Genomic DNA, 12,396 nt, shown 5'->3' on the forward strand with positions numbered 1-12,396 from the left:
TAGAATTGAAGGATTTGTTACGTCAAGCGCTCAGGTATCATAATTTTGATCTAGTTGCGCTTCTATGTCATTTTGATTTATGTTGCTAAGTTAACTTTCAAAAAATTCTATGGCTGGCAACAGCATTTTAATTTTTTATGTTGTTTATTTTTATTTCTTTTAGAATTCGTTATTTTTTTATCGAAATGTTTTTTAACCTAACAGAATTCTTTGCCGACTGTTTTCTCTATGAATGAAGAAAATAAATCAAATATTTAACTGTTGGGAAAAGAATCTTATTTAGTTGTAGAAAGTACTTCAGCCAAAATTTGGGAACCACGTAAGAGAATTATAAATATTAGATCAGAAACACATCATTAAAAGGCAGAATGCTTTGGTGTTTTCAAAACAAAGCAAACGTTGCCCCCGGCGGAAAAGAAATACAGCCAAAATTTGGGAGCCACGTAAGAGAATTATATATAATAGATAATGAAACTTCAGGGAAATATATTTTTAGAATTGATTATTTTTATACTTACTTTGTGTTTACTTCCAAACAAACCAAAAATCTATGGATATTCCTGGTGAAATAATAGTTTAACTTGCCTGTTGCGTTTCATCGAATAAAAATAGTACATAACGAGTAGTGATAAACATTTTGAAGCTATCCATCGTCAATTTATACACACTTTCTGATAAGCTATGTAATTCGAATCTTTTCTGGTTATTTTTTCTTACTTCTTGTTATCTAGAATCTGATTAGAATTTTAAAAACAAAAATACATAATCAAATATGCATTATCTGACATGTGACGTGTTAGGCATTGTTTTTGTAAGAACAGCCTTATTAAAAAAAATATAAGGCCGGTGTCCAAAGCACGTAAAAATGTGTATTTCGACGTAGACAATATTTGAGAGCTTACGCAGGAATAAAAAAGAATTATAACCTGCAAAATGTATACAAACATTTAAAACTGGTCCTTTATAAACAACTGCTATTTAACCAACTGCTATTAACCCAAGCACCAACTGCTATTTAAAAGAATAGAAGATAAAATGTTGAATGCCTTTTTTAAAACTCTAGATGAAACATTTGCATTCGAAATTTGAATTTCAAGAAAACAAAACATTATCTCATGGGCGTTATTAATTTTTAATGCATTTTTAGTGTAGGAACTCCATACTTTATTTTCATTTATACCAATCATACCATATATTTCCATAAATACCATAAATACCAAACTACACTTTTTCTAAGCATACTTGTATTCATGGTTGTAATAATTTAAATTATTTAATGATAGTTGACTGATTGCAATCATGATCAATCATACATTAAAATTGCAATTATAATTATTTAATTTTTTTCTTCTTTTTTTCAAGTACGCTGGTTAATAAACATTCAAGATTGCCGAAAAAAGGTTACATTTACAGGATTATTTTTTGCTGCAATCAATCACGCATTGTTCCGCAGTGGACAGACGCGGTCCCCACTAGAACACCGAAGCTAAGCATCCTTCCTATGAGGTGAACCGGGTTCGAATCCCAGCGGTAACTGGTTGATGCGAATTCCGCTCACAGCTCTCACGGACCACAGTACTGACGTAAAATATCCTCAGTTGTAGACGGGTTAGAGTTCCCTTGCCGAGCTAAGCGTTAGAGGTTTTCATGGTTTTCCCCTCCATGTAACACAAATGCGGGTTAATCCATTAAAAAGTCCTTCATAAAAGCAAATTTTTTCCAATACTTGATCCAGGAGTTTCATTGTCTTCTGCATTGTGTTCAAAATTATAAGGCTACGGAGTTGAATGTTAGTCATCGCAAACCCGAAATTGGGTATGCTGTTCAACGACGGTTATAAAATAAATAAAATACCCCACTGTGCAGTACTAGTGCGACGTAAATGAAATATCTACCTACCAATCGTACATTAAGATAACGATTCCAATAAAAAAATTTCATAAAATTCATTTCTTACAATCAACAGTAGTAATGACTAACCAATGAAAGTACAGATGATTATTTGTTATTATCTGAATACACATTTATTGAGCGGGTATAAAAAAGTAAATAATCAATAAATAGGTATTAACCAACTCTACGAAATTGTGCACTAAACTAAAAGACGCATACCGATACAATTAATTAAGCAAAATCAATTCCAATTTTTTTCCTGTTATTATTTGTTGCCCTTTCTGGTAGCTTTATGTTATCAAATTAAACATGTTTTAAGAACTTCATCTCATCGAAATAACGATTAATTACATTTAGCATCATTTGACATGGCGTAATATTTTTTTTCAAGGTCAACTCCTGATAGTTAATAAGTACCACAATCAGCAATTTTTTTTTTTTTTTGGAACTTATCTTTTTTGGTGTGCCATAAAAGCCACTTCCGACGACACAAATAGTAGATATGTTGGTACCAATATTAGTATATTTAGTACTTATTTAAAGTACCAATTGACATAATAATATTGATACCCATTACTAAAATTAATTAAGATTCATTGGCATCAATAATAATAAGGCGATTTTTTTATGGTTTACCCAGATTAATAAGTTCCTTTACTCCATTAATTTACCTTTTAAAAACAGAACTTTTTTCTTATTTCAATTTGTACTTATAACCAAACTTAATTGAGCATCATTGGCGAAAATAACAAAATGCTAGATTTTTACGATTCTAATTTACGAATACCTTTTCCATATCAACTTAGCTTTTTAATATATAGATTATTTTTATTTCTTTTTCTAGTGCCAAAATTAATTGATTTTAATTCATTAAAATTGTTAATATTTTTATAATCATTTTCAGCCAATGAACTAGTATCGGTACTTTTTTCGAAGGATGTAGACAATCGCCAAACTATTACAGACGTTGGCATTAAATACTACTGATATTGACATTATAATTGCAGTGGTGGTGAGAACCTTTTATACCAATTATAGATGTCTAACATGTATGGTAGTTATAGGTTTGTATGGTAGTAATAGGTTTTTTTCCACATTCCGAAATGGGTAAACTCCCTAAAATTACAATGCTACGCTTTCATAGCACCTAATATACAAGCCTTCAATTTTTTTTTTTATTTGTTGCATATTCCGGTGCTGCTTCATGCTATTAGATTTAGAATAATATGAGTTAGAACTTGAACTCAATAAAAAGATTAACTATACTTAAAGTAAAATTTAAAATTTGGCATTCAGAATTTACCCATGGCTTAATAGAAAACTTCAAATTTAATTTATTAGTTCTTGTTGAGTCTCCGTTATTTAAGTTAATAGAAGCATGCTCTTAAAACATATAAAGTATCAATATAAAAAATCACCTGGTTTCATATACCTTTTAAGCTATGAATTAGGCCATGTCATAAAAATAGGTTGCGAAATTATTAATGGTGATTCTATTTGTGATAACATAACAAAGGAAACCAAAGATAAATATTCAATAAAAGCGTGCGATTAAAAAAAAATTGATTGATTAGTAATGCAAGAGGACAAATCACTCATAATCTATGCATGCATATCTATACCTATACTAAAATAAAGAATTTGTGTGTCTGTCCTCGTGTCTATTTACCGGATTGCGGGTTTACCGTTAATTCTAAAAATAGGACGTGTTGATTTTTTTTATTATAGAAATATTTTAAAAAATGGAATTTTCTGATAGGCTTAGCGGGGAAAAAATTATAAATAAATTGATTTAATATAAATTATGGAGGATTTAGTTTTGTCAAATATAAAGTGATATCTGTTGGCTTATGGCCCTGGTCAAAAATATCGTTTATTGTGCGTTCTGTAATACTTGGTGATTTTTTATTCGTTTGGCCAGATTATCTAACTGATTAATGTGATCGTAGTAGGGTAAGCGAACGGCGTCCCGGAAATAGAACGTGTTTATTTTGTTTATAGTTATGCATTTAAAACGCGTTACTATAAAACTGAATAATTTAAAATAGCGTGTATTGAAATAAAAAAGTTAATTTTGTAGGTAGGTAAGTAGATACTTTATTTAAGTCACACTAGAGCTGCACAATAGGCTATTGGCGACGGTCTGGAAAGCATCCGTAAGGATGAGCGGAACAATTTTGATTCTCTACGGAGATGTTTCACTCGTTGGAGTCGGAAGGTATGAAACAGCGGTTGCAAAATAAACAACAACAAAAAAGGGTTAACAGGGAGGTATGTCCCATTCTTACAAATATACAAGCCTTGCGGTGTGATTTCTTACTTGAAATAAGGCAGTTTAACATTTCCTCTGGCAATTGGTCAGAATTGTCCTGTGGCAATTTCAAACCTTCCGATTCCAATTATGCACGATCATGCGTTTGTATTACAATTGTTTAGTGGTAATTTGTTTTGCGGTGTATGAATGTATGAACATGTCAAATTTTATTAAAATCTGTCCAGAGTAGTTCCAGAGATAATCGACCAAGTCTGCAAATTCTCGAAGTTTCCTACACCAGTGTAATTAAATTGCGGTGCTATTTATCTATGAAGTAATCTTTTCAAGGGTAAAAATACAACCATTCCTACATTATTGAAAATAATACTGAATTACAGCCAGTTTATAACTGAAGACCAGCCGATCACTGGTCTAGTGGTTATTGTACTAGATCAGTGATCCTAGTGGTTACTGTACTAGACCAGGACTACGAGGGCAGTGGTTATAGGTTCAAATATCACCACAGGCATGGATGTAACTTTCTCTCTCTATGTGTTCTATGTCTTTTCTTCTGCGTGAATGTGTGAATGTAACCCGTCTTATAAGCTGGCTGATGGTTGTATGCCGTGGGCGACGCTTCCCCACTGGTGCCCACTGGGTAACAATAAGAAAACAAAAACTCTGGCATTTCTGGAGCCAATGGGAAATAAACCCAAGTGCCATCCATTAAAAAAAATAAAATAAAATAACTCAAGACAAATTCAATTTTATTGAAAATTTCAATCGATGCATGACACAGAGAAACACTCCTTTTACGAAAAGGGAAGCAAGAAATATAGAAATTTCTTTGCATATCGAACATATCGAACATCCACTCTTTCTACATCATTTCTTTTTAATGGCCACAGTACTCTTTCATCACATTTCATAATAGCTTCTCTCGCTCCTTCCCACGGATGTGGTCCTTGTAGTCTGTACTGATAGGGGACACTAGGACCGAATATTAGTTTGAATAAGAGCTGCGGATCTGTAAATAACATTTTGTAAAAATTCGGCTTAGCGCCTATTTGTTCAGCAATCTCGTCTTGAAACTGTGTGTAGTCGACGCGGACTTCTTGTTTACTGCAGGGTGCATATCTTTGCTCGTTGATTTCAAGCCTTTTCTTGATATCATCCATCATTGTTTCTTTCGAAGGTAGTTTTACATTCCCTGCAAACACTTGCGCCGCCCATCTACATTGCATTTCTACCAATGGAAAAGATGCACCAAATGGTAAAAAGAATCCCACGAAGGCCATTGTGGAATGCTTTAAATCAGGAGACCATGTGCATTTGTACAAAGTAAGCTGGTTTTCCATATTTGTACGGATGTCTTCTTCAAGAAAAGGAAACTTCCATGTGTAGCCAGTAGCCATTATGACTACATCGGCTTCAGTGACGGACGATTCGCCTTCAAAGAGGACCCCATTCTCGGTGAATTTTGATATGTCTCGTTTTTGAATGATAGAGCCAGAGAGCAATTTTGATGCAAGATGGTCGTTTAAGACTGGGTCTTTAGAAAGTACATGAAACTTAGGTTTGACTGCATACAAGTTTGAATTAAACTTCGGGTCAATAATGACGCTTTCAAGAACCCAACCTAAAAAATTTGCCGGAAGCAAGTCAATTAAAATGGTGAGATAGCGTCGAAGCAAAGTATAATCCAGAGGTAAACCATTAGGACCAACTCGACTAAGAACATGTGCTCCAGTTCGTGTACTTAGATAAACCTAAAAAGAAAAAAAATTATATTGGAGAACGAATTTTATTCATTTGAAATTTGCATTTAGGAAAAGGTATTAGTATCTACTGATTCGTAATAAAATTCAGGTTTGTGAGAGCGTTATGTATTTTTAGTAAGTGCATATGTACGTTTTGGAATACACAGATTTATGTATTTTTGAGGACGATTTGGTAAATAAGCTCGATTAATTGAAACGTAATGTATGTAATTGATTATTTTTGCTATTATTATTGTAATGGATATATTGATTAATTGTTTATTTTGATGTGATGTAAAAATATCAATCACTTTTAAAGGTGCCCTAAATTGTCTTAAACTAAGCTTACCAGAATTCCAAAACAGTTAAGTTGGAAGTGACAAAATAGAACACCTTACCAAGACTTGTTTAAGGCAATTTACTTTCACTTTCAAGCGAAAATTTTATTGTATGATTGATGGTTTATCAACGAGTAATATACAAATTTCAAGAAATCACTTTTGTTTCATTAAAGTCTGCCTTTGATAGATGACATGTTGACGATTGATTCGCGTCACATGCCGTTTAAAATGGAAAACGAATACAATGATCATTTTCATAAAATTATAAATTCTATTTATCCCTGCATCGTTCTCGGCCCCTTCTAAAGTAATCTGCATTTGTACTATTTTGAATAAAAAAGTTTTTTATTAAAGTCTGCTGCTTTTTATAGACGATATGATGATGATCGTTTCGTTCCACGATATGTAGACGATCGTTCATGCCACACATCGTCTATAATTGGTAACGCCAATTGGATCATTTTCTTTATATTACGAATTCTATTTATCCTTCCAATGCTTTAAGCTCTTTGAGTAATCAGCATTTATTCTACTTTGAAGAAAAATCACTCTGTTTTAAAATAAGAGCAGGCCTTTTATAGACGATATGTTCACGATTGTTTCAAGTCACTTATAGTCTATAATTGGTAACTCCAAAAAGTTATATTTTAATGAAAGCCGATTACTGGTCAAAGGGTTACTGTATTGGACTATGGGGCTGGTGGTTGTGAGCTCGAATCCCACACTAGGCATTGGTGTAACTTTCTCTCTCTCTGTTATATATCCTTGATTCTGTTTAATTGTGTGAATGTAACCAGCCCTATAAACGGGTTTGTGGTTGTATGACATGGGTGACGCTTCTCCACCGCCCCCTGGGTAACGATAAAAGAGTAGCAATTCTGGCGTTTCTGAGGCCAATGAGAAATAGACCCAAGTGCCCGCCATTGAAAAGATATTGTAATAAAATATATTTGTTGCAAATTTAAAATTAAAAAAATCATGAATTGTAAATTGAACTAAAAATAATTGGATATAGTGAATTAGTAGTTTAATGGTGAAGAAAACTGCTTCAAATAAATGCGGTTACACCTACCCGTTTTCTTCCTGCAGTTTAGTGTCTCGATAGTAGGGAAGGTTACTGATTATTGAGCAGAAGGTTCAGTATCTCTTATTTTAGGGCTTTATTCATATAGCATAACTTTTTTTTTAATATAAAGTACGAAATATATCTCTTCCAAGTTCGATATTTCATTTAATTCAAATGTAAATTCTTTCAAAAAGCTTAATTACCATTTAAATTTTGTCTCAGCCAACATCCTCATTTTTGCTAAGAACTTCGGTTTTTTTCGTGAAAGCGAATAATTAACTTAAGAGAGAATAACTAGGGAGAAATTTACAACTTAAGAAATTATTATAAAATGTGATAAAATAGAGTCTTTTAAGTCACGCAAACAAATCATATCCTACGAACACTTACTTGTTTTGCCACACTACTAATTTCAACTGCGGCATCTAAGGCAGAACAACCCATTCCTACAACAACTACGTTTTTCTTTTCGTATGGTACGACACCTTTCACACTGTGGGAGTGGATTATTTTTCCTTTAAACTTGTCTTGACCTTCGTATAAGGGCAATTTCGGTATATTAATGTGCCCCGAACAAATAGTCACTGCATCATAAATATCTGAAGTGACCTCACCCGATAGAGTATTTTTCACTCTCACGATCCACCTGCCAGTCTCTTCATAATCAGCAGCCCGTTTTACCTCCACGACTTCTGAATTGTACTGGATGTGTCTTAAAACCCCTTTTTCAATTGCATAGCTCTCGAAAAAGTCATGGATTTCAGAGTGTTTCATAAAATTGGGCAGTTCTTTGGGTGGAGGATAGTTGCTCAACGCTCCGAACTCTTTGCTGTGGTTGATGATGGTTGTTGGCATGATTGAAGGAACTCCTATGGTGGATTCTTCTCGGTAACTCCAAGTTCCCCATGGTTTGTCTGTTTTCTCAAAGCAGAAAGGCTCCATGCCACCTTCTTCTTTCAGCATTGCTATGACACCACATCCTGAGGTCCCGCCACCTACAATGGCTATTCTCTTTTTGACTGCTGGTACCATAATTCTGAAAAGAAAAGAAATGATAACAAAAAAATTGTGTAAAAAATTAAGAGAATTTTCAGACCAGGGTCGATTATCACAAGAACTACTGGACCGATTTTTATTAAATTTGTTATGTACATACATTGACACAATACAAAGCGAATAACCTTTCAAAAATTGTAATACGCATGCTTGATCATGCGCAACACTCGTTGGAGTCGGAAGGTATGAAATTACCGCAGGACAATTCAGGTCAATCGTCACAGGAAATTATAAACTGCCTTATTTCAAGTATGGAATCAAGCTGCAAGACCTTTATATCTGTGTGAGGGGACCATACCCCCTATCAATCCATTTTTTTTCCGTTTGTTATGCAGCCGCTGTTTCATACCTTCAGACTCCAACGAGTCTCTTAATGATAACTTCATAGATACAACATTGAATCTACGGTTCTCTTACCTTTTTAAAGACCACAAGAATCGTGTTAAAATATTAAAATGCATATGTTTATTTTTAAATAGCATAAAATTCTAATCTAAATAATGATCAAGACATAAGTGTAAAACAGTATAATTGATGATAAAAACTTCACGAAGGAAAATGAAGAGGAAAATAAAAGTCGACATGTTTCGAGCGTTCAAGTATAAGCACCCATTCTCAAGACTTCGTGAGACGTGATTGACTTCTGTCCTTAATTATTGGACACATGTCTATTTTAATAGTGCAAAACATGTCTACTTTTATTATCATTTATTATTTTTAGATAAGGATCTTTAGTAACCTTTATTCACCTTGATCTTTGAGCTTGCCCGACGTAACATATAAAAATAAATTATTAAAGGACGTGCTATTGATATCATTTTCATTTAAACAGAACTATAATAAAGCAAAATTATTAAGGAAAAAAAGGAATGAAAGCCAACAAAAGGAATTATCGTTTGAAAAATTGAAAAAAAAATAATTTTCCAACAAATTTGCTATGCTTTTAGTAAGCTTTCATTTAATGAGCTTTTATATTATGTTCAGATATATTACTATCAGATAAAGGCATAGGTTCGTAGATTAAAAAAATATTAATTAGTCACTACTTTCTAAAAAAAATCAATGCAATACGATTGTTTTTACCGCTAACCTTAATAGCACTTTTTAAGGACATAAAACTATTTCAATATTTCAAAAGTCGAATGTGAAAATGGAATGCCCCCTAGCACCAGGAATCAAAATGAAATTGTTACAAAGACAGCTATTTTAATTTATGAGTTTAAATTTTTTACAGCTATTTTTACAAGTTAGCGTTTCCGTCCTGCTCGAAGTTGTTTGAAAATGTATTTCTTATTTATCGATTCCAAAGTTTGTTCGACATATATTTTACTATATACTTTAGGCGTATTTCCAATGAGTTTATTTTTATACCCTTATTTGCTTAAAATTATTAAATAATTTGCTTAAATTATTGAAGCTCTATGATTCAATACATTTATAGTATAATAGTAAACGGGGCATCCATCGCATGTGCTAATAAACCTTGATACCGATGTCATTTAATAAATGGAATAAACTTAGATAAATAATAATTGTTAAATTTTTTCTCGTTTTTGAATAATATGTTTCGTCAATCAGATTTCAATTCTGTAAATAGCAAAATGATTGAGTAGGCTCCTTGGAACAATATAGTCTTATCTTCTCTTATGACGAAATGAAGGAAAAATTGTTTTTCACGGTTTCTGTAAAAAGTACCTTAACCTTCTCAACTCTATTTTTTTTTATCAAGATAAGTTCAAATATTGCGTATTTTTTATTACATTTTTTAAATCAGATGATTCTAAAATTGACACGGCTTCGGAATCTAAGAAATTTCAAAATATAGTATTTGCTGCTTAACAAAATAACAAATTATGCTATAATAATATCTTGGGAATCGTCTAAAGTAAAAAAGTAATTTTAAAAAAAAGAATTTTTTCAACATTTTTTTTAAAAAACAGTTTTCTTAACTGTGTAATATATAAGTTTAAACGTCATAATAAAATTGCGGTTTGAATTTATTCATTTAATAAAGCAAACAGTTATGAATTTTTGAGTTGCACTAATATGTATTTACTTTTCACAAACCAAACAAATAATAAACAATGAAGTAAATTAATAAATGATTTGTTTGTTCAATCTTAGAGAAAAGGGTGCACTTATATACTACAATCGGTCAGACGCTCTACACTGAATAATTTTAACATAGAAAATGTTCTTAAAATCTTATCAGCTAACTGGCTATAGTTCTAAAACAAACTTAGCAATCCGAATGTTAATTTAAAGAAAAAATTTAAGTATCAACAAAAATTAAATAAAATAGTTTAGTATATTATCGAGAAAAAAAATCTGCATGCAATACTACAAAGCATAAAGAAAGAGTAAAAATTATAATGAACTTATTAGTTAAATAGTTCTGTGAATCACACGCGGTGCGGTAATTAAAAATTTAATTTCCCCAATTAAGATATTAGGATGATGTTTAAGATACTGAGATATTTCAAAACACTTAAAAACTTTGGCTATGACTTCGGCACCTTTTTATGTTCATTATCTATATACTCCTTGCAGTGAATTATAAGATATCAAGACTATTTTAGATATTCTATGTAAAAGTTATATGAAAGAAGAAAAAAAGAGATAATCAATCATTTATCTTCATTTTTTGAAAAAATAGAATGCTTTATAAATAGTCAGCTGTTTCCTATCGAATAACTTTAAACAGCAGAATGTTTTTAATTTCTCAACAAGATTTTATTCTCAGCTAGCTGGCAATAATTCTAAACTTCTTTTAATAAAAACTTTACAATAAGTTAAAAAGGAATTTTATATTAAAGGAAAACCGACAAAAAAGTACTAAAAAAATTTCTTTGTGTATTAATGAAAAATAATATGCGTGGTAGCGAAAAGAATAAGATTTTCAAAAATGTTAAAATCTGATTAAATAGTTGCTAAAATAGTTCTAAGCACAAGCAGATAGGTAATTAAAATAAAGATAATTAAAAATGTCGACTGCGTATTCGTATTAATAATTCTAAAATATATATTGAAGAAATTGATTAATATATTATTCCAAATCTATGTATGCGTATATAAATTATTGAAATTGTATCAATTATTAAAAAAAAAACTTAAAAAATAAAGTATAATGAAATTAAATATAAGCACAATCTGATGTATAATCACATTCTATCAAAAACATGCTTTTATAAAACTAGACATTCGTTGAATAAAATGTTTTTTATTCAATAAAATGCTATATTCAAATTTCTTTACTAAGTTAAAAATAAATTTTTAGATGAGGAAAAATGAAAGTTGTATTTTATAAGCATAAAAATAAAGCACCAGCACAGACAGTGAATAAGAATAACACACAGACAGGCAAGAAGATAAACAATCCTGCTTTAATCATTATAGATATCGAATAAATTCAGTTTATTTTTTAAAATCATTCAAAAATAGCCTCAAACTTTTTAAATATCAATATAATCAAATATATTTATATAAAAACTAATGAAACTTCAGGGCAATATACTTTTAGAACTGTTCATACTATTTTTATACTAACTTTTGTTTAATTCCCTGCAAACCAATGATCTATGGATTTTTCTGGCGTAATAATAGTTTAGTAACTTGTCTGTTGCTTCTCATAAATAATAATTGTATATAACGAGTTATGATAAGCATTTTAAAGCTTTTTCTCGTCAATTTATACACACTTTATGATAAGTTATGTAATTGGAATCTTTTCTGGATTTTTTCTACCTTCTTGTTATCTAGAATATGATTATAATTTTTATAAAAAAAAAATGCATAATCAAAAATGCATTATCTGTCAGGAACGTGGTAGGTATTGTTTTTGTTAGTACAGCCTTACTAAAAAAATATAAGGCTGAAGTCTAAACCACGAAAAAATGTGCATTTCGAAGGAGACAATATTTGAGTGCTTACGCAGGAATTAAAAAGAATTATAACCAGTAAAATGTATACAAATATTTAAAACCAATCTTTTATAATTATTACCAAGCATTAACTTCTATTTAAAAG

General features: G+C 31.1%; 2 protein-coding genes across 2 annotated transcripts in view; both read right to left on the reverse strand.

Moving 5' to 3' along the window:
* The window catches only part of LOC107444012 (flavin-containing monooxygenase 5), a 12,548-nt gene extending 11,807 nt beyond the window's left edge, over positions 1-741 (reverse strand). Inside the window, exon 1 of the mRNA XM_043049077.2 lies at positions 519-741. The gene's annotated coding sequence lies outside the window, so the exon portion shown is untranslated. The remainder of the gene's footprint in view (positions 1-518) is intronic.
* A 4,154-nt stretch (positions 742-4,895) lies between these two features.
* LOC107456334 (flavin-containing monooxygenase 5) lies at positions 4,896-12,060 on the reverse strand. The gene is made up of 3 exons (XM_043049073.2): positions 11,918-12,060; positions 7,705-8,350; positions 4,896-5,916 (listed from the first exon to the last, which is right to left on the reverse strand). Exons 2-3 carry the CDS (start codon positions 8,344-8,346, stop codon positions 4,960-4,962), a joined length of 1,599 nt encoding a protein of 532 aa, XP_042905007.1. The 5' UTR covers positions 8,347-8,350; positions 11,918-12,060; the 3' UTR covers positions 4,896-4,959.
* Positions 12,061-12,396: the final 336 nt, after the last annotated feature.

Source organism: Parasteatoda tepidariorum, chromosome 6 (assembly GCF_043381705.1).
Source record: "Parasteatoda tepidariorum isolate YZ-2023 chromosome 6, CAS_Ptep_4.0, whole genome shotgun sequence".
NCBI classification, from domain to species: domain Eukaryota; kingdom Metazoa; phylum Arthropoda; class Arachnida; order Araneae; family Theridiidae; genus Parasteatoda; species Parasteatoda tepidariorum.